This window comes from Chrysochloris asiatica, unplaced genomic scaffold, assembly GCF_000296735.1.
Source record: "Chrysochloris asiatica unplaced genomic scaffold, ChrAsi1.0 scaffold00100, whole genome shotgun sequence".
Classification (NCBI taxonomy): Eukaryota; Metazoa; Chordata; class Mammalia; order Afrosoricida; family Chrysochloridae; genus Chrysochloris; species Chrysochloris asiatica.
The window spans coordinates 3579985-3603865 of NW_006408618.1; the positions used below are offsets into that span (position 1 = coordinate 3579985).

General features: G+C 35.9%; 1 protein-coding gene across 2 annotated transcripts in view; it reads right to left on the reverse strand.

Annotated features, from left to right (window-relative positions):
* Positions 1-1931: 1931 nt before the first annotated feature.
* Positions 1932-23881, reverse strand: part of RC3H1 (ring finger and CCCH-type domains 1) — a 95307-nt gene continuing 73357 nt past the window's right edge. Inside the window, exons 13-19 of one of the 2 annotated variants that reach the window (XM_006867059.1) lie at positions 17178-17330; positions 6640-6853; positions 5930-6020; positions 5697-5829; positions 3901-4068; positions 3060-3172; positions 1932-2341 (exon numbers count right to left, since the gene is read on the reverse strand). In XM_006867059.1, the coding sequence (XP_006867121.1) occupies positions 2191-2341; positions 3060-3172; positions 3901-4068; positions 5697-5829; positions 5930-6020; positions 6640-6853; positions 17178-17330 (1023 nt within the window). In that variant the 3' untranslated portion in view covers positions 1932-2190. The remainder of the gene's footprint in view (positions 2342-3059; positions 3173-3900; positions 4069-5696; positions 5830-5929; positions 6021-6639; positions 6854-17177; positions 17331-23881) is intronic. The other variant, XM_006867060.1, reaches the window with a different exon arrangement.

Here is a 23881-nt window from a genome sequence, read left to right on the forward strand (position 1 = left end):
CTACTTCTAAAACTTAGGAATTATCTGACGAGTCCAAAGGAGAAATAAGATCTGCCCAAACCTGCCTACAGAAGGTTGGAGGCCAAGAATGTTGACTTTTATGCTTATGCAGAGAAACGAAAATCTTGGGACTCTAGTCAGACATAACAAAAGGTTCTCTCCTTCTCCCAATAAAAAAAACAAGCACTCAAAGAGTAACTATAAGAGGGCTTTGAATCAAAGTTAACAAAAAAATAAGAAAGCAAGCTTGCGTTAAAAAACAGACAACCAACCAAACAGACATACAAACTGGGATATCAACTGAAAAAATGCTTCTTCATTCATTGCATCTACCTCCCAATCAGACGTTTTATCGCAACAGTTGCGCTCATGCGAAAAAATCCTTAAAACATACCCAATATATATACAGATATAGCTATGTATATGTGTATATATATAATATATATATAAATTTTTATTTAAATAAAAAAGAAAGCTCGAATCCCAAGCCAATATGTGTATATCAAATCCTTGACCAGCCAGGTCTGTAGGGCATAATCAAATTCAATGTGAAATAGTATAACACGGTGCCTTGACTGGGCAAATTAAATAATCGCTACTCAAAAGAGTGTTCTGTTTGGACTCTCCTACTGGTAGGCAATGGCAGGACTGTATTGCCCCTCCCCCCATTTGTTTCAGTTAACAATGATGGACACAGAGCTTAGACTGAGGTGGTTATGACCTCAGCAAGAATTACGGGTTAAGAAAAAAAGAAACAAGAAAAATACAAACTCTTGCTTTTACCCAACCAAAGCAATGCAGTAACTTATTACATAACCAGTGCTTTCTGATTTAGTAGTAAAATCTAGAAAGGGAAAAAAAAAATCAGGCAAACAGAGGGATAGGAAGGATGAATAATCTTTTATAGAGTCTTAGTTCAGTATAGACGTGGTATTAGAACATGTGCAGCAGAACTAAATAGTCAAAAATGTCTTCCTTAACTTTTTCATCATTTTCACAAAGGAACATTTTCAATATTGTAAAGTACATGAAAACCAGGTTCTAGGCATTTACTACCTACTGTATCAATGATTCTTAAAATCCAGGAAGTTCAGATTTACCAAATGTCTTTGAAAGGCAGGGTTCCAGTATATGGGGGTGGGGAGGTTAACTTTATACTTTTGGGCTTTGACCATAAAAAAACATGTATCAGAACAATGTGGCTCTGTTCATTTTATGTTCAAAGCAAGTGTTCCAGTTTTAAATTATGGTTGACATACTGTTTTATTTTTTATCATTCTGATTTCACCAAAACTTGAAAACACAACTCTAAATTTTCAACAATGAGCTCAATGTAGAAATAAAACTATGTATTTTCAATGCTGATGAATCCTTAATCTCCATTTAGCTAACCAAACAATCTAAATGTTGAATTAGATTTCTGATTACATTAAGAGAATGAAAAAGCATTAGTGGCATGAAACAAGGGCCTTAAAAATGAACTGTCTGGTCATCATCTCACTACAAAAACAAAAAATAAAAACACAAATAAAATTCTGTTTTAATGCAATAAGAAAAACACAACAATACATGAAGCTAGTGACCCAGAAAAGGAAAAAAAAAAGTAGTTTCCAAATGACAGCTCCATGAAAAGTTAGTTTGCTGCACATTGTCTAATAATTTAGTCTATGACTGTCTTTTTGTTTCTCAAGCACCACAGAATTCTCAAAAGGCTGATGCTGTCTGCTATAGTTTATGGGGTGGTGTGAGCTGGAAAGGATTGGGGATAAGGAATCATACACTGGGTATGTAATAATACCAAAATACAAGAAAAACCTACTTCATTTAAGATCATACAATTAATCAAACAGAGTGTATATATAATATCTTCTTTTTTTTTTTTTTAAAGCCCTGGATCCAAGGCGTCCAAAGTTATTAAAATAAAGTTCATTCACAGAACAAAAACAAATTTAATCTGAATTGCTTGCAGATACTGCTAATTTTCTTTTTTCTTAAATTAAAAAATGCATTATTGTGAACTATGTGCAGGGTTTGTTTTTAGTAGTGGTGTTTGTGCACATTGCCTCCGGTGCTTTTCCTAGATTTCTCTGACCACTCTTAGAGAAAAGGTTTAGAAATTATCCATTCTCTTATCCCTAGGCCCCATCAATTGATTTAGGAGCAAAAGATAAAAGCAGGACTCCTCATATTTTAGGGAGCAGAACTGGATGTTACTCCTGATCTTTGGGAGTCATTGTTATCTCCTCCTCCCTCAGGGTCCTCTGATAGGTTCAGGGAGCTGGTCTTGTTTGATAGGAGGCTGATATTCTCTTGTGTCAGGGTTGATCCATTCGGCACATCACTGTTAACAGATTAAATAACAGTAGTTGAAATTTTAAAAATGGAAAGAGAAAAATATTTAGTAGAAAAACATCAATGAGGCCCGTCTTTTTAGCACTAATGAAAAAATATAGATGGATTCCAGACTTCAATTTACAATTCCATTATCTATGCTACAGCAAACTATGTTGGCAAATTACGGCTGTCTGGTGGCTTGTTTTTGTAAATAAGTTTATTGGACACAGCTAACTCATTTATTTACCTATAGCTGTTTTCACAGTTGACAATACACCCAGGATAATATAAATTCAAAGGCAAGATAGGAGTCCTGGTGTGACACTGTTGGTTAATGTGCTGGACTGCAAGGTCATTTAAGTAAGGAGGAAACTCTTACTGGCTTTTTTTCATTTTAGTACTGTCATTTTTTTTTTTTTTTTTCCCTTACTGTTTTTACTGTTCTTGAGTATGTATTACTTTTTAAAATAAAGCTATATTTTAAATAAAAGGAAGAAATGGAACCAGAACATTTCACTAATTAGTTATTAATAGGTAATGCAACCTTGTATCTGTTCTTATATAAGAGCTTTACAAATCCTGAATTTATATAAAAATATCCTTTCTCAATGTGGATAGAATAATAATATTTTAAACATCAAATTTATCTATAAGCATACTTGGGACAATATGGTTATTCCTCTTTTATGTGTAATAATATAGTAAGAAAAAGTGCCCTCGTTTACCTGAATAATGGAAGGTCCTCAGCTGGAACCTTGTTTTGTGATTCTGACTGTCCATTTTCTGCTTGTTTACTGGTATTCAATTTGCTTTTCATGTCCAGAGAACATTGGTTCTCCTTTGAAAGATAAAGAAAGAAATTCAGCAGTCTTTTATTTAATGGTTCTAGTGGAAGGAAGACCAAGTACAGATAACAAAATTGATGATCCAGAGAGATTTAGTTTTGCAAAATGACTAAAGAAACAGGCAAGAAACAGGCAGAATAAAGGAGAGACATATACAATAAGTATAAACCACTTGACCTCTACCTAACCTGGACAACAAAAGTGAGAGTGCTTCAAACTAACACGAAAAACTCAAAAAAAAAAACTGTTATCGGACCCCAAATAGTAAATACTATCCTCATACAGCAGGGGTTCTGATGTGGCACTGTAGGATAAGCAATGAACTACTAACCACAAGGTCAGTGGTTCACACCCACCAGCTACTCCTTGAAAACCATATACAGGGTTGCTGTGAGTTGGAATAGACTTGATGACATTTAACAACAGTGGATTTCCATAATAATTAATCAGTATGTTTAAATGAAATTTATTTAAGAACTTCAGTGAACCACCATTTTTCCCTTACGGCTTTTTAAAATGCAGAATTCTAATTCAAAGACTATACCCAAACCAAATAGGAATGAGGAGAGGAATGACAAAATAGGGAGGCAGCCTATCCACATGAGACTTATCCTAAGTAATCACTTGAGTGCCTTGCAGTGATGAGTTTAGTTACAGAGCCATGAGTCAGTCATACAAAAGCTTGTTTACCTTACCTTTCTTTCCCACCAGTAACACTTACCATACTCAGTTCCCGGGTTCTCTTTCCGATTTCTCTTTCCACCTGGTGAAGTTCCAAGCTCAACTGCTCACTCGAGATCATTCCAGGCCATTTTGGAGGTGGAGGAGGCTGTGGCTGGCCTGCCAAAGCATTCACCTCCCTCTGCAACACCAGTCTGTTACTAACAGCCTAAATGCATAAAGCCAAGCACATATACAACTCAACATATTTCATACCATGCAAAGAATAGCCAGGCCCAGTTATAGACCACAGCCTTAAATAACTTATCAGTCAGGTATCTGTAATAAAATTATAAGGCACTCGTTCTTTAAATACTATTTTAATTAGAAAAGAAAAAACAATTTAAATTCAGTGAACTATAATTTAATCTTAGGCATAAATTGCTCTTTTAATTTTATTTGTAAGAGAAGTTAAAATGTAAATATACATTTTTCTCCTCTAAATATTTTTATTGGTAGTAAACTCTGTAATTTATTTTAATAAAACCTCAAAAATGGCAAGGATTTCCACCTATAGTGTTATTAAATATGTGGAAGGCTTCCAAATGATGCTGATATTCTTTTGGAATACAAATCAATCTATAAACTTCAAAAGACAAAAAGCCATGAACTAGCAGGAAAAGGGTAATGTTTTATGGGGTAAAAGCCTTATTGTTTAAAGGTTAATGAGCTAAAGACAGAAATAATCAAACATTCTTTTTATTTTTAAACAACAAATCAGTAAGAAGTTTTGAGCCAATACAAAAGTAGACAACGTATGAATCTTACTAAATTTCTAAACCTTTTTGCCTTTTTAAGATCAGTATGTGTTCTATAAGAGCAATATGTGTTCTATAAAACAATCTTAAATTGGTCTAACAAGAAAAATCTAAGATTAACTATAAATTTCCCCCAGAGGGATAAGTATTTATTATTAAAGATTTTGGTGGGAAGATAAAAACTAAAGTTTCTAATAGTATCCTTTTTTTCTCTGCAGCAAGAAGCAATGTATTTATCAGTAAAATTTCTTTAGTATTCCATAGTCAAAGAATATGCCACCATGTAAAGGATGGCCTAAACAAATCCTAATCTTCTTTATGTTATATTAAAGGGATTTAAAAAAGTCTTTGTTATCATAAGTAAAAGGCAAAGAAACAATGCCATCTACAAACACTACCAGTTAAGGACACTGTGGATTTAAATAAAATATGGGTTTGTAATTTATAAAGGTTGGTAAGGTGGAGGGTCAGAAAAAAAGAGGAAGACCCCAACCAGATGGATTGGCCAAGTGGCAGCATGGCAACAGTAGTGAGGTTGGCCCAGGATTGGGCAATGTTTCGTTCTGCTGTGCATAAGGTCGCTATGAGTCAGTGCCGACTCAATGGCACCTAACAACAACAACAATATGAATAAAAGGGAATATATATTATTATTACAGAGGACTTTTTTTTTGGGGGGGAGGTTAGATAAAGTTCCTAATTTTGTATTTTTCAAATTTATGAATGATGAGGGTTAAAGGAAATAATAAACAAAATAAAACATTCTTAAACTAAAAGTATCCATTGACAATATATATTTAGCTGTGCCCTAAAGAAATAAAATTCTGATCGGGAATTTTACAAAATATGCTTCCTATTTCTTAAGCAATAGAAATTCTAAGTTTCCTAAGGTCCCTGGACAAAACGCAGTACTTAAATTATTCAAAGGTGTTCAAACTTCAGTCAACTCTTCAAAACTTAGACTGTAAAATGTTGTCTTCACAGTGCCTTTTAGAACCCTTCAAAAGTTGGAATAAAAAATTTATTTATAGGTTAGTACCTCTAGTCCACGTAGCTGGGTCTGCTGGTTAATCTGGTGGTTTAGTTGCTGTAATTCTAGTCGTAGCTGTTCCCTCTCAGCAGATGGAAGGGGTTTTCCATGACTGGCCACTTCTGACATGGACATTCTCTCCCTTTGATGGAGAGAGTAAATTTTAAAGGTTTTTTTTTTTTTTTTTTGGTAAAACCAAAAAATAGACTAATTTTAAAGGTTTATAAGAGAATGACTCATACCTCTCACTGAAGTGTCCCTGAGAAGGTATGTTTTGATGAGGTGAATATGGGGACCCTCCCCAGCCACTGTGGGTTCCATATGGACTATAATCTGTAAAATAAGGATGGCAAATTCTTACATTTGAATCTCCTTTTAAGGTACTTATAATCTGAAAAGCATAGTCTAGTCATATTGTGTACACAGCTGTCTGGAAAGACGTCTACCAAAATAGCTAATAGAAATTAGTAACAATGCTTTAAATTTATATGTCCCATGGAAACAAACTTAAATCTTTCTCTTCTGTTTGATTTTTTTTTTTAAATAATGAGAATGCAATATTTTATAAAAACAATATTAAAGACCCCAAAACAATTTTAAGAAATTCTCATGTACATTTCATTTAATTTTATTTCATACCTCTAAAATTCCCTTGGGTTTTGGTGTGGCACTGTAGGATATGCACTGGGCTGCTAACAACAAGGTTGGCAGTTCAAACCCACCAGCCACTCCTCGGAAACCCTGTACAGGGTTGCTATGAGTTGGAACTGTTTTGATGGCACTTAATAACAAGAACCTCCTGGACTGTAACTACCTCTCTTACAGAAGAAATTTTTTGGGAAAAGTTTGAAACACATTGCCTTTGAAGGTTACTGAAAACACTGATTGTAGGGGCAATGCTGGGAATTATGAATATGAACACTGTAGATCAGCTTACATTTGAGATTTTTACCTGAAATGTTAATAGATTTGGTGGGAGCTCCCTGAGGTGCCATAGCCTGCATTGGGCCTGCACCCTGATATATTGTTTTAGACGTTCTAGAGATGGCACCAAACCGAGATACTGTTGGCCGATCTCCAAATGGGATAAGGTCATCATCACTGGTTTCTGCTCCTCTTCTCTGAAGATCCACTCGCTGGTCTCTCATTCCCTTACTGTCCACATTCTGATAAAAAAAATAAAATAGAATCAGAAATTCACCCCACACTTAAGATCTCCAATGTAATTTCTTATAGTTCTGTCTGTTAAATAAGAGTACAATACTCTTCACGGTAAAATTAAAGTCCTTAGTTGCCTTTGGTTGTCATATAAAATATTAAGTTTTTTGAACATTTTATTGTGGCTTAGTTCAAAGCTTACAAAACATGTTAGTTTCCTATTCAACAATTTTTACATAGATTATTTTCTGACATCGGATATTATCACCTCATGCGTCTTGTACTCTAAATTTTCAGTTTTGATTTGTCCTGCTGTCCTATCTCTTTGTGTCTTCTGAAATTTGTTTCTGGGAAAATGCTGCCCTCTTTGTCTCTTCAGTTGAATATTTTGAGAAGCGTGTTCCTCGCAGGTGTTACTGCTCACTTTATGGGCCTGCCCCTATTGTTTGCCTGTAAAGTGGTCTACAGGAGTGGATCAGTTCTTTGATAACAGCAGTTCACAAGGTTTTAAGACCCCAATTGCTACTCTTCAAAATAGGATATAAAAAACCGTATCTATGGCTTATGTTATGCCAATTCATGTAGAAAGCCCCTGGGAGAGAGATTCTGTTCTTGCAAAGATCTAGAGCCTCAGAAACCCTATGTTGGGTTGCGCTGAGTCAGAGCCAACTTGAAGGCACTTAAGAACAGCAAATGTTGTTTCCCATTACTGTTGTATCAGGATTGTACAAAGGGACTTTGAAAAGTCAGTGGAAAAATTTTATTTTCCATAAACTTTTTGAAGTCACACTTTATATAATTGTATATGCTGTTGTCTTAAAACTGTTTCTCAAACATCTGGCCAGTCTCTCACAGTAAGAAATAATATTTTATGTTATGGATCAGTATATCTATACATACAAATATATATATATATATATATATGTATGTATATTCCATGATACGATTATTTACCTTTAGTATACCCTGAACAATCTTGTAGTAATTCTGTCATTATTCTAATCCATTAAAAAAAAAAAGTTGATTATGATCCAATATGTATCAATTTCAAAAACGTCACAAGTACGTGTTAAAAAAAATATTTTGTGAACAATGAACCTAATTAGCGTCACTTAACTATACATGTGAAGATTATAGTAATGGCAAATATTGGTTCTTCAAAGGGATTCTAGTCAGAAAGCAGTAAGTATCAAGAAAAACGGAAATGTACTTTTCCTCCTCTATATCCCTTTCTTTTTCTTGGCTGGCACCCAGTCATATTTAAGATACAGCTAATACTTCACTCAGAGTGGTATTAGCAATCACATCTTTCTTTTTAATCACCAAGAATTGGTCTTCTATTAACTTAGATACAACTACACAAGTATGCATCTTTTGAAGAAAACCTATATAATAATCTAAGGAACTGTTGTTAAAACTAGTAAGATCAAGTGGCTTAAGAATTATGTTTCAATTATCTTTCAATCCAGCAATACCACTTGTAACCATAACTTTCATATATGGAAGACATGTGTAAGAACATTCATTGCAACACTCTGCATAACAGTGAAAAACTGGAAATGTATCTAATTTCTCTTTCCCTCCAGTCCTTGGTGAAGTTCTGGTGTGGCACTGTAGGATAAATATTGGACGGCTAACCATAAGGTCAGCAGTTCAAACTCACCAGTTGCTCCTTGGAATCCTTATATAGGGTTGCCATGAGTCCAAACTGACTTGATGGCACTTAACAACAACCCATTCTTGATAACTGTCACAGAATATTTCATTTAGAAAGATAATTTTTACTTACCTTTTTGTAACAGTGATTTCATATAGTATTTATCTCTTTGTGATTGACTGATTTCACTCAGCATAATTGCCCTCTAGGTTCATCCATGTTGTGAGGTATTTCACAGATTCGTCATTATTCTTTAACATTGTAGAGTATTTCCTAGTATGACTAGTGCTGCAGTGAACATGGTGTGCACAGATCTGTTCATGTCACAGCTCTCATTTCTTGAGGATATATACCACGTAGAGGGACTGCTGGGTCAAACATTACTTCTAGTTCCAACTTGTTGAGGAAGCGCCATACTATATTTTCCCACAGTGGTTATACCATTTTACAATCCCACCATCAGTGTAGGAGGGTCCCAGTCTCTATACACTCTAGTCAGCATTTGTTGTTTACTTAAACTTTGTTATCAATGCTGGGATAAGAAGATAATTCATTGTTGTTTTGATTTGCATCTCTCTAAAGGCTGATGATCTTGAGCATTTTCATTTTCAGGTGTTTGTTGGCCACCTAAATACATCTTCTTTAGTAAAAAGTCTGTTCATGTCTTCTGCCAATGTTTAATTGGATTATTTGTCATTGTCTTGTTGAGGTTTTAAAGTATTCTGTAAGTTTTAGAGAGTAGTCCCTAGTCTGATATACCATTGCCAAAGATGTTTTACCCTGTGTGTTCTTTTTCACTTTCTTTTTCACTTTCTAAGTGAAATCTTTTGATGTACAGAAGTGTTGAACTTTCAGGAGGGTCATCTATTTTGTCTTTTGTGGTTTCAGTGTTGTCAGTTATGTTTAATATACATCAGCGTCCCTTAAGTTTGTTCCTGTTTTCTTCATTGATGATCTTTACAGTTCTAGATTTCACATTTAGGTCTTTAATTCACACTGAGGTCATTTTTGTAAATTGTGTGAGATAATAACTCTTATTTCATTCTTTTGCAAAGGGATTATTTCCAGTTTTTCCAGCATCATTTGTTGAAAAGATGATCTCTTCCCCATGTTATGTATCTTTGCTCTGTGTCAAAGACCAACTGACTTTAGGTGGATGGACTTCTGGATTCTCAATTCTGTCTTGCTGATCCACGTATCTTTCATTGTATCCATACCAAGCTGTTTTGACTATTACGACTGTGTACTATGTTTTGAGATCAGGAAGTCAGAGGCCTTCAACTTTGTTCTTTTTCAGTAATGCTTTGTTTGTCTGAAGTCTCTTTCCATTCCATATAATGCTACAGGTTAGTTTCTCCATCGCTTTAAAGAAGGCTGCTGGAATCTGGATGGGGATTGCATTATAGTTATAGATCGCTTTTGGTAGTGTTGACATATTCACAATGGTCAGGCTTATTATCCATGAGAATGGTATATCTCTCCATTTTGTAGGTGTCTTTTGATTTCTGGTAGTAGTATTTTGTCATTTTCTTTATATAAACCTTTTGTTTTCTGGTTAGATTTATTCATAGCGTAGTGGTTATGAATCAGGCTGCGAACTACTACCAGCTGTTCCGTGGGAGAAAGATGAGGCTTTCTGCTCCCGTAAAGATTTACAGCCTTGGAAACCCTGTTCAGGGTCGCTATGGGTCGGAACCAACTCGACAGCACTTAATAACAACAACAACATTTAATCTTTCAGGTGGCTGTTGTAAATGGTATTGTTTCCCTGTTTTCCTCTTCAGGGCTCTCTTTATTAGTGTTTTAAGAAAATGCGACTGATTTTTGGATGTTGATCTTACACTCTGCCACTTTGCTGCATCTTTTAATGAGTTCCAATACTTTTCTTGGGTTATAAGGGAGGTTAGCACAGGAAAGATGAAGGTAGTAAAAGACACAGGGAGGAATGCAAAAATTAAAGTGAATAGAGGTAAATACTGTTAACTAATGGTACACAGAAGGGACTATAATCATTGTAATGACACGAAGTATATGATTTGTTGAATGTGGGACTCATAATCTATCTATTCTATAAATTTTCACTCAATTTACAATAAAAAGTCTGAAAAACAAAACAAAACCTAGAAATAGCCTAACTACTCAAATATAGGATGTTGCTGTTGATAAGTGTCATTGAGTCAGTTCCGACTCACAAGCAGCAGCTGGGTTTGAAATGCCAACCTTGTAGTTCTCAGTCTAGCACTAGATTCTACAGCACCACACCAAGAGTCCATAAACAGGATAACAGATAAATAATTGCGTTATATTAGTTCATATACTAGAATCTGATAAAGCAATTAAAGTTAATGAATTTAAGCTCTGGGTATGAATATGGATACATCTCAGAAAAACTGCTGAGTGAAAAAAACAAACTGATGTATGTAACTTATGTAAGGTCCATGGACATCTGAAATACTGCTTATAAATAGTTTAAAATTATCCACAGAAAAATGATGAAGACAAAATTCAGGATAGAAGTTCTCTCCAAGAAAAAAGAGAAGGGAAATGCAATTAGTAAGATATACATAGGCTCTATTTTAGGGGATTTAACTATTTCTATGAAGTGCGCTTTCTTTAGAAATTAAACAATTAACACAAAATAGTGGTATATTTAAAATTTGGCTATCAGGTGTGCTGGCATTATATTATTTTTGCAACATTTCATTAAAATACAAAGTAAGGCAAAGAGTATTCCCTAATTCATTCTATAACGTAAACATCATGATACCAAAATTAGACAGATAACACAAGAAAATTACAAGTAAGTAGATCTTATGAGTTAAAAAACCTCAGATCCATGGCCACTGAGTCTATTCTGACTTATAATGACCCCATGTAGGTAGGGTTCCCAAGATCCCACAAATCTTCATGGGAGGAGGTAGCCTCTATCTTTCTTTTGTGGAGTGGCTTTTGGGTTTGAATCTCCGACCTTGCGGTTAGCAGCCCATGTCTAATGCCATCAGAATGCCGTCTTATTTACATGTTGTTGTTATCCTCAACAAAATATTAGCCAACAGAATTCAATAGAGTATTAAAAGAAACAGCTCATGACACAAGTGGGATTTATTTTAAAAATGCAGGGATGGTTCAACATTAGGAAACAAATCAATCTAATAAATCATTTAAATAGAATAAGGAAAATCATTTAAATAGAATAAGGAAAAGAACTATATGATCGTATCTATGCAGAAAAAACATTTGAGAAAATTCAACACCTTTCTTGATGATGACTCTAAAGAAAATTAGAAGGCAAATTCTTCCATCTGATTCACTGCATGAAAAGTCAAAGACTGAGAAATGGGGACTAAGACAAAGCCCACTGTCACATCTTTTCAATACTGGATTAGAAGTCCTAGTCAGAGCAGCAAGAAAAAAAATTAAATGGTATACAGATTAGAAACAAAAAAAAAAATCTCTATTCATGGATGATATAACTTTATATGTAGAAAATCCCAGAGTCCACGAGAAAACTTCTAGAGCTAATAGAGTTTTGTATTAAGTAAAGTCGCAGGATACAAGATCAACAAATAAAAGTCATGAGTAACGAGAAATATGAAAAAGGAATTACAGAAACATTTCCAAATATAATAGAACCAAAGGGAACAAAATACCTAGGAATATATCTAACCAGGATGTGAAGGGCTTATACAATGAAAAAACATAGTAAAACACTGCTGAAACAGATTACAGAAAACTTAAATGATAAGATGTTCCATGTTCATGGACTGGAAGACTTAATATTAAAATGTCAATACTACCTAAAATAATTTATAAATTCAACATTACAACATGGCCTTCTCTAGAAAAACCAATCCTCAATTTTCTATAGAATGCAGGAGGACCCAATAACTAATACAGTGTTGAAAGAAAAGAACAAAGCAGGAGGACAAACATAGTTCACAGTCACAGTAATCAAAACAGCCTCGTACTATAACAATAAATACAAAGACCAATGGAATAGAACTGAGAATTCAGAAATAAAACGACACATCTATGGTCAAATGTTTTTGACAAGAGTGCTAAATCCATTCAATGGAGGACAGAGTCACCCATTCAGTTCCAACTCAGTGATCCTGTATAAGGTTTCTGAAGAGCAGCTGGTGGGTTTAAACTGCCAACCTTGCTATCAGCAGTCCAGTGCTTATTCTACAGTACCCCATCAGGTGTCCTTCAATACATGGTGCTGGGAATATTAGATGTATAGGTGCAGAGAAAAAAAAAAAAAAGTTCTATGCCTCACACCATACACAAAAACAAATTAAAAATGGATCAAGGACCTAAATAAAAATTAAAACTATACAATTATTTTAATAAAAAGCAAGGGCATCATTGTCAGGCCTAGTTTTTAACAATCTAATAACAAAAGCACAAACAGCAAAAGACAAAATAAACTGGACATGATAAAACTGTAAAGCTTTTGTTCATCAAAAACTTTCACCCAAAAAGTGAATAGACAAGCTACTGATTCGAAGAATCTCTTTGGATACCATGAATCTAGTAACCCTCCCACTAGCCACCAGAGATGCCAATCAAAACCACAATGAGTTACCATCTCACTCCTACCAAAGATAAAAACCCACCAGCCACTCCTCAGAAACCCTATATAGGTTGCTATGAGTTGGAACTGACTCAGTAGCACCTACAAGAAGAAGGCTTTTTAAAAAACCCTAGAAAATAACAAATGGTGGGGATGTGGAGAACTGGAACCCTATCTACTGCTGGTAAGAACACAAAATGTTTCATTTATGGAAAACAGTGTGGCATTTTCTTAAAAAACAAAAACAAAAACACCTCTAAAAATATGAGGGGATTAAAAAAGTTCATGGATAAATGGAATTAAAAGATTTTAAAAAAATGTAAGCTTTACTTTTTAATATGAACTCCAGAAGCAGCTATTTAGTATATCCCTAAAGAAATAGAGTCCTGGGAATTTAACCATATCAATGAAGTCTTTTTTACGCTATTAAAGGATTAACTGGGTGCTCTTTAAGGACTTTTTAAAATGGTGGTTGTTGTTAGCTGCTATTGAGTCAGTACCGATTCATAGCGATCCTATGCATAACAGAATGAAACACTGCCAGGTCCTGGACCAACCTCACAACTGTTGCCATGTTTGAGCCCACTGATGCTGCCACTTTGCCAGTCCATCTCGCTGGGGGTCTTCCTCTTTTTCTCTGATCCTTCACATTAACAAACATGATATCCTTTTCCAGTGACTGGTCTCTCCTGACAATATGTCCGAAGTATGAGGAGATGAAATTTGGCCATCCTGGCCTCCAAGGAGCACTCTAGCTGCAATTCTTCCAACACAGATCTGTTGGTTCTTTTGGCAGCCCATGGCACTTTCAATATTCTCCTCCAACACCATAACTCAAAAGCACCAATTTTTCTACGGTCTTCCTTATTCACTGTCCAGCTTTCGCATGCATATGAGGTTATTGAAAATACCATGGCTTGGGTCAGGCACACCTTAGTCCTCAAGCTGACATCTTTGCTCTTCAACATTTTTAAAAGGTCTTGTGCAGCAGATTTGCCTAATGCAATATGTCATTTGATTTCTTGACTGCTACTTCCATGAGTGTTGATAGTTGACCCAAGAAGAATGAAAAGATGTAATATATGTGAATACAGGCAGTTACATAATATTGTGACTGAACACCTTCCATGGTCAAGGGCTTTGCATGCCTTGTCTCCCTGCAGTCCTATGAAAACAAGGTAGTGGTGTTGTTGTTAAGTATCGTTAAGTCGGTTCTAACTCATAGCCACTTAAACACTACTCTCATAGAAAGCAGATGTTACCATTTTTTTTGTCCTCTAGAATGTCAGGAAGCAGAATGCCTTGAGTATCCCAAAAAACTGTTGCCATGACTTTTGCTCTTGTAGGTTCATGTTTGCTTTAACTGGACTAGACCACTACCACCTCTTAATGGCCATTGCTTTGATTATGCTTTGTTTTCCGTATTGAACAGGAAAAGCCATGCGTCATGTCTTGCTACAATTTTGCCAAGAAATGATTCAAGATCTGATCCCACTAGTTTAAAGTTTCCATTGAGAGCTCTGCTTTTATTGGGTGTAACAGTTTTGGCACACATCAAGCAAAAAGCTTTCGTTTATCTTTCAGAGAGAATCATGTAAGCCACACCAACTGAAATGTCTATAATGTTCACTACTGCTTCTGTTGTTAATTGTTGGTCCCTTCAATTAGGCAGTGAACAAGATTGTTTCCTTGCAAATTGATATAGATGGTCTGCCACTGGAGGCTTCAGTTTTTACACATCAACATCACCTAATCCCTTCTTAAAACGAGTTATCCATTTGTAAGCAGCTTGTTTCTATGGGGTATTGTCCCCATAAACTTTTAATAAAGTATATCAATGATTTCACCATTCTTCTATCCAAGCGTCAACATAACTTTGATGTATGTTTTTGCTTCAATTTTTGCAGAATTCATGTTTCTTTGATAGGAGCCTTTTTTCAAATTGATGTTTTATCCTCGAATTAGATTCCATCCAGACATGTTATATGAAGTTGTTGTTTGCTGTGTGCCACAAAGTCAGTTCCTACTCATAGGGAACCTGTATATCATTTCCAGGACTATAAATCTTTATGGGAGCAGAAAGCCTCATCTTTCTTTCATGAAATAGTTGATAGTTTTGAACTACTGACTTTGTGGTTAGTAGTGTAACTCATAACCCACTATGCTACCAGGGCTCATTTATGACAAGTTAGTATGAGTTTGTTTTGGTACAAAAATGTTTTGAAATCCATGCCTAGTTACTTCATAACACATTGTTTTACATGAACTTTTTGAGAACCACATGACCCAGCAGCAATCTCACTCCTTAGGTATGTACTAAAAAAACTTGAAGTAGATATTCAGAAACTTGTTTACCAATGTTCACTGCCGCACTATGCATAGTAGCCGAAAGGTGGAAACAGTTTAGACCCTACTAATAGATGAAAGGATGAACAAAATGTGATACATATATATAATAATAGCATAGTACTCAGACAGTAACAAAAAATGAAGGGCAAATATTGTATGATCTCACTTACATAAAAATTTGTTGTTGTTGTTAAGTACCGTGGAGTCGGTTCCGACTCGTAGTGACCCTGCATAGGGTTTCCAAGGCTGTACATCTTTACGGGAGCAGAAAGCCTCATCTTTCTCCCATGGAACTGCTGGTAGTTTAGAACTGCTAACCTTGAGGATGGCATCCCGAGTTATAACCACTACGCTATCAGAGCTCTTTTACATAAAAATATGAGAAGGCAAATGTATACAGAACCAAGTTTATTAGTGATTATCAGTGCAGGAGGAAAGCAGAATGAACAGTGAGGGTACTGTAATGATTAAAGGTAAGGCTGCACAAGCCAATTAACACAACTGCAGTAACTTGCACACCTGTAAAAAGTGGGATGCATTTATTCATTGCTGAGGCTGCTTATGTATAACCAGTAACCTCATGGGAGTTGATTCTTTGGAAGCTTAAGATCATGGTTTCATAGGACACCCTGAAGTTGACTGGCTTAATAACACAATGAGTACTACTGTTCTACATCCTAGTTCATTGTATAAGGTCACAAGGGCTCTTTCTTAAAAGCTTGCAAGCGGCCATCAACTAGTCTCTATTTGCCTAGAGCAACAGAGGAAGGAGGAGGAAATGGAATGTGTGGTAATTGGCTCCACAAACAACCGGGTTTCTACACTATGAGACCAGAAGAACTAGATGGGGTGAACATTTTGATCAAAGATTCTACAGAAAATCCTGATCAAAAGGGGAAAAAAATCAAACTGCAAGAAAGAATTTCAAAATATCTTGGACTTCAGACATCCAGAGCCATAAAGATTGGATGAACCCATTGAAACAATGCTCTGAGATTATCTTTAAAATGGAACCCAAAAATACCACCTGAAATGTTCTTAAAACCAAACAATAGTTTAGCAGAGTCCTCGTGTAGAGCTGTGAGTTAATGTTTTGGACTGCAAAGTTGGTTTGAACCGCAAGGTCGGTTGGTTCAAGTGTAGCAGTGCTCCTTGAAAACCCTATGCAGGGTCACTATGGGTTGGAACCGACTTGATGGCACTTAACAACAATGCGCCAGAATGCAAAGCCATTTGAGAACTGCAAGGCTGGCGGTTCAAGGTCACCAGCTTCTCCTTGGAAACCCTATTACGGGGTCACTATGGGTCAGAATCGACTCAATGGCACTTAGCAACAACAACATATGGGATCAAATTGATAATAGCTACTCAAAAGATTAGATAGGGATCTTAGGAGGCAGTGAATTTATGTTAATGATGGAGACACAACTCAGAAAAGGAGGGTGAGAATGGTTGTACAACTTAAAAATTTAACAATGTTTTTCTGACAGTATACTGGCAATTGTAAAGAGTTATTAGAAAATTGCTGGCTGCACATAAATTTAATAAATGCTCTTCTTTGTTTAAATAATACAAAAACATTTTTACTTGTACCCAAAACACACATTCAAACAACATACAATACAGCTTAAATTGCTGCGTATTGAATATGGTTTGAAACTCTTACGCAAAGCTTAATTATTTGCACTTAAACTATAATGGGTGACCATTTATTTGGTTTATCTTGATTTGTACTAGTGATTACACATACCATCATTTCCACACTCCCTGCTGCCACAGCATCTTTGGGTTTTGCATCTTTGGTTCCAATGTAGGAGCCGATGGTATCACATGACCAGGGAGAATATTGGCTATAATCATTTCCTTTGTATTTCCCAGCTATCTTCAAGTCTTCATCCAAAAACTAAAGATTAAAAAAAAAAAAGAATAATAAAGATGAAACAAAACGGGTAAGTCTTATTAGTAACAAGACAGAAGGTAGCAAATTTCTTGGGACATCATGCTGAAGCAACATACTGCTGGCTATTTAATTTGTATCATATAATGAAGTAGACTGTTGTGGACTATGCAAAATATGAATCAAGTGAAGAAAGATACTTATTATATTTTGTTAGGTAAGAAGAAATTAATTCAACATCTACCAAGCTAAAAGTTATGAAGAATTTTTTTCCATTCTCTTCTTTAGTAGGTTAAGCCAACATTTAAGCAAATACATACCAGGCCACAGTTCTGACAGACCACCTTGAATACTTCTGTTAGTACATCTCAAGTAAGCAAGGTTATAAAAACTAAGAGGCAATTGATTCAATTACGTCAAAAGGGTAAGATGACTATTTTTCTTTTCTCAGGATGAGCTTTACAATTGTCTAATAGCAGAAGAGGTTTTCTAAAGGATCTTTGATGGTGCAATGGTTAAGTAACTCAGCTGCTAATCAAAAGGCTGGCAGTTCAAAACCCACCTAGTGGTTCCCTGAGAGAGAAAACCTGGTGATTGCTCCTATAAAAATTAGAGCCTAGAAAGTCTATGGGGACAGTTCTACTCTGTTACAAGGGGGTCACTTTGAGTTTTAAATGGACTCAATGGCACCTATCAACAAAGCATATTTTTTATTAAAATTGCAATATTCACACATGCAAGTTTTACTTTCATGTACTTTATTCCATATGTTCCTTAAGTCCATGATTGACAACATAGGTGATTTGACCAGGCTACACATAGGGTCACCGTGAATTGGAAATCTATTGATGACTAGTTATTATTTTTATATGTTGTTGTTGTTAAGCGCTGTTGAGTCTGTTCTGACTCATAGTGACCCTGGTAAATGTTTTCTGAGTCTGTAGATGTTTATGAGAGACTGTAGATGTTTACGGGAGTAGTAAGCCTCATCTTCTTCCCCCAGAGTGGCCGGTGGGCTTGAACCTCCAGTCCTTGTAGTTCACAGTCCAGTGTTCATCTTTAAAAGCCACAACACTCCCCTTATTTATAAAGGTTGCTGTTGTTGTTAAGTGCTGTAAGGTCGTTTCTGACTCAAGAGAACCTGTATAGGGTTTCCGAGGGGCGATTGGTAGGTTAGCAATCCAGTGCTTATCCTACAACGCCACACCAGAACTCCAACCATACAAGAATATGTGATAAATATAGTTAAAAATTTGTAATATTTCTTGGATTATATTAATACTAATAACAAAATTATTTTGTAAGTGCTTTCTAAATTGAATTACATTATTGGTTATTAACATCATTACTAATGAAGTGGAAATCTTTAAAACTTTATCCTTTTTCTTTAGATATTACTTCATTCTCAAAAAGCTATTGATACAGGTTCACAATAACTAGTAACCACAATAAATAGATAAAAAGAAACAAACCAACTCCCAATTGAGTTGACTGACTCATAGAAACCCTATAGAGGATTTCTGAGACTATAAATCTTTATAGTAGCAGAAAGACTCATCTTTCTCCTGTCAAGTGGCTGTTGAGTTTGAACTGCTGATTTTGCAGTTAGCAGCCCAATGCTTATCCCACACATTGCCACCAGGACTCTTTAATGTAGTTAAAACACCATAAAAGTTGACAAAATCAGCAATAGAAACACCAGTGCATGCTTGTAGTACATGTAGACAAAACCAGAGTGAATTATAAGGTTCACACGGTAAGAGTGATGAAATTGAAGACACATGGGAACAATTATTCCAAAGGATTAATGGACCAAAAGGAAGAAGATCAATCTCCAGGATCCTGAGACCAAAAGAACTAGATGGTGCCTGATACCATTGCCAACTATTCTGAAAGGGATTATTCTATAAAGAAGTTCAGGATAAAGTGAGAGAAAATGTGGCACAAAACTTAAAAACGTAAAAAAAGACCAGATTTACCAGTTGGAAAGAGACTGGTGAAACCCTAAGACTATGAACCTTGGTCACTCTTTAGATCTGGAAATGAACCCATACCCAAGCACACCATATGCATAACTCACTAATGTTCATTTGAGATCAAAAGGGCAGTATTTACCCAAGGAAAAAATTCAGAATGGTTGGGAAAGAAGAGGAAAGGAAACAAGAAACACAGGGAGGAAGTGGATACATGATGTTACATTGAGGACATTACAACAACCAAGAGTTCATAAGGATATTTTAAAAAATACAGAACTGTTGATCTGCTTTGTAAACTTCCATTCAATTACACACACACACACACACACACACACACACACGTTCACAAAATGAATTAGCATACAATTTTAACCTTCTAGGTATATGGATACATACAAGCTGGATTTGCTAGAAAAGTTTTTGCTGCTATAACTAACTATAGGAATATTTTATAAAAAATAATTTCTACTGAAATACAGTAAAAAAAAAAAAATTATAGTCAATTTGATGTCATTCATTTTTGATAGTGTCACCTAGTGGGTCTACCCACTAACTCCCTAGCCAACTGATGCCACTATTGTGGCTTTAGAAAATGGGATTTAAAAGAACTTTCTATTTAGTATTTCTGTATGTAACTATATAAGGAGCTCTGGTAGTGTAGTGGTTACAAATCAGGCTGTGAACCTCAGGGATGGCAGTTCAAATTTACCAGCTGTTTCGCGGGAGAAAGATGAGGCTTTCTGCTCCTGTAAAGATTTACAGCATCGGAAATCCTGTACCGGGTCGCTATGAGTCAGAACCGGCTACATGGCACATAACAACCACCACCACCACCACATATAAGGGTATTTATATTTAAAACCAAGATTTAAAATTATTACTTTGTATTTGGTAACGTAGTGGATTTCAAGTTGAGGTGCTAACTGCAAAGTCAGCAGTTCAAATCTATCAGCTCTTACATGGGAGAAAGATGAGGCTTTTTGCTCCTGTAAAGATTTCCAGCCTTGGAAACCCTATACAGGGTTGCTGTGAGTCAGAACCAACTCCACAGCACATAATCACCACCACCACTAAAACATTTTTTTTTTTTAAAAGCAAAATTAATAACTGTCTAATCTTTAACACATTACTATGACCACCATTCGTCTGTCAGTTTGCAGTACTGTAGTAGCTTGCATGTGGCTGTGATTCTGGAAGCTATGTCACCAGTATTTTAAATACCAGCAGGGTCACCAGTGGTGAACAGGGACTACTTAGACACATTTAAGTCACTAAAAATCTTAGGAGTAGCAGTGGAATATTGTCAGACAGAATCAAAATTCTGAAAAATGAGCCTCTACGGTTGGAAGGCACTCAAATTAGGCCTGGAGAAGAGCTACCACCTCAAAGTAGAGTTAACCATGATGACGTGAATGCAGTAAAGCTTTCAGGACCTGTGTATGCTGATGGGGCACAAGTCAAAATGATAAGAAAAAGTTGTAAATATCCATTAATAATCAGAACACAGAATATATGAAGTATGCATCTAGAAAAATTGGAAAGTATCAAAATGAAATGGAACACACAAACATGGGTATCCTAGGGTTAGTGGGTTGAAATAGAATGGTATTGGTTATTTAGAAGCTGACAACTACATAGCGGGAATGACAAATTGAAGAGGAATGGCATTGCATCCATCATCAAAAAGAACATTTCAAGATCTATCTTGAAGTACAATACTGTCTATGATAAGATAATATCCATAGACTTACACAAAGACCAGTTCATACAACTATAATTCAAATTTACGTACCAACCAATAAAACTAATGATGATGAAAATTGAAGAACTCTACCATCTTCTTTAGTCTGAAACTAATCAATCATGCCTTCAAATTGTATTCATAATTACTGGCAATTGGAATGCAAACATTGGAAACAGAGGAAAGATCAGTCATCTGAAAATACTGCCTTGGTGACAGAAATGATGCTGGAGATCGTTATGTGGATTCTGCAAGACCAGTGACCTATCTGTTCACTGCAAATAACTTATTAAAAACAACATAAAAGACAACTATATACATGGACTCCACCAGATGCAATATACAGAAATCAAACTGACTACATCAATTTGAAAGACAGTGGAAAAGCTCCACATCAGCCAACACAAGGCCAGGGGCAGAATGTGGAACAGACCCACCAACTGCTTATGTGCAATTTCAGGCTGAAGTTGAAATAAATTAAAACAAGTTCACAAGAGCCAAACCATGACCTTGGACATATCACGCCTGAATTTAGAGATAATCTGAAGAACAGATTTGATGAATTAGACACTAATGACTGATGACTAGAAGAGTTGTGGGATGATATCAAGAACGTCATACAGGACGAAAGCCAACAGGTCATTTAGACAAGAAAGAGAACAAAGTGGATGTCAGCAGAGAGGCTGAAACTTGCTCTGCAACATAGAGATGCTAAAGCTACAAAGACAAACTCAAATATTATAATGAATTGTGCAAAAACCTGGAGTTAGAAAACCAAAAAGGAAGAACACACTCAGGATTTCTCAAGATGAGGGAAATGAAGAAAAAATTCAAGCCTCGACTTGAAATATTGAAGGATTTTGTGTTGAATAATGCAGAAAAGCATCAAAAGATGGTGAAAAGAATACACAAAGTCACTGTACCAAAAAGAAATGGTGTATGTTTCAAGAGGTAGCATATGATCAAAAACCAATGATACTGAAGGAAGATGTCAAAGGTGCACTGAAGGCATTGGCAAATTACAAGGCACCAGCAATAGATGGAACACAGATTGAAATCTTTCAACAAACTAATGCGGCATTGGAGGCACTCACTCATCTATGCCAACAAATTTGGAAAACAGCTACCTGGCCAATTGATTGGAAGAGATCCGTATTTGTACCCATTCCAAAGAGAAGTGACCCAGCGAAATGTGTAAATCATCGGTCAATATCATTAATATCACATGCAAATAAAATTTTGTTATAGATAATTAAAACATGGTTGCAACAATACATTGACAGGGATCTTCTAGAGGTTCAAGCCAGACGCAGATAAGATGTGTTATGTGGGATATGATTGCTGATGTCAGATAGATTCTGGCTGAAAGCAGAGAATATCAAAAAGATGTCTACCTATGCAAAGTGCTTGTTTTTTTACTATGCAAAGGTTTTCCATTGTGTGGATCATGACAACTATGGGCAGCAATTTGGAGAATGAGTATTCTGGAACACTTAATTGTGCTCATGAGGAACCTGTAAGTACATAGAACAAGAGGCAGTTGTTTTGTCAGAACAAGAGAATACTGAATAATTTAAAATTAAGAAAGGTGTGGGCCAGGGTTGTATTCTTTCACCACATTTATTTAATCTGTATGCTGAACAAATAATTTGAGAAGTTGGAATATATGAAGAAAAACATGGTATCAGGGTTAGAGCTACACTTATTAACTACCTGTGATATGTAGATGATATAACCTTCTTTGCTGAAAGTGAAGAAGGCTTAAACTATTTACAGATGAAGATCAAAGATCAGTCTTTGGTATGGGTTGCACCTCAATGTAAAGAAAACAAAAATCCTCACTAGTGGACAAAAAAATTACATCAAGATAAATGGAGGAAAGATAAAAGTTCCTGTAAACTTCATTTTGCTTGGGTCAACTCTCATGGAAGAAGCAATCAAGAAATTAAACAATGTACTGCATTAGACAAATGCACTTCACAAGACCTCTTTTAAGTGTTTAAGAGCAAAGATGTCAGTTTGAGAACTAAGGTGTGCCTGACCCCACAAAGCCTATGGTATTTTCAATAACGTCATACACATGTAAAAGTTGGGCAATGAGGATGACTGTAGAAGAATTGATGCATTTGAGGAGAATATTTTAAAAGTACCACGTACTACAAAAGAACAAACCAATCTGTGATGAGACGTACAGTCAGAATGCTCCTTAGAAGCTAGGATGGCCAGACTTCATCTCTCATTCTTTGGACATATTATCAACAGGGACCAGTCCCTGGATAAGGACATAGTGCTTGCTAAAGAGGAGGGTCAGAGAAAAATAGGAAGACAGACTGACACAGGACCAGGCAGTGTTTCATTCTGTTGTGCATAATTTTAGTATCTAACAACAACAACACTATGGGAGCTCTGGTGGTATAGTGGATTACACACTGAGTTACTAACCACAAGGTCAGCAGTTTAAATCCGCCAGCTGCTACTCCTCAGGAGAAAGATAAGGCTTTCTGATCTCGTATAGATTTACAGCCTCAGAAATCCTATACAGAGTCACTGTAATATGGAACCAACTCAATGGCACCCGACTACCACCACCAGGCACACTAGTATGAGGTAAGTTTTATTATTATTTTCAAATAGGGAAATCTGAGTCTTAAGATTTGGGGAGGCTAATTAACTTACAAAAAGGTCATATAATGTATTAGTGACGCAGCTAATCCTCAGAATTGTGTCAGCTGATTTTTTGCACTGTATAAGGAGCTCTGGTAGCGTAGTGGTTACGAATTGGGCTGCGAACCTTAAGGTCAGCGGTTCGAAACTACCAGCCGCTCCGCGGGAGAAAGATG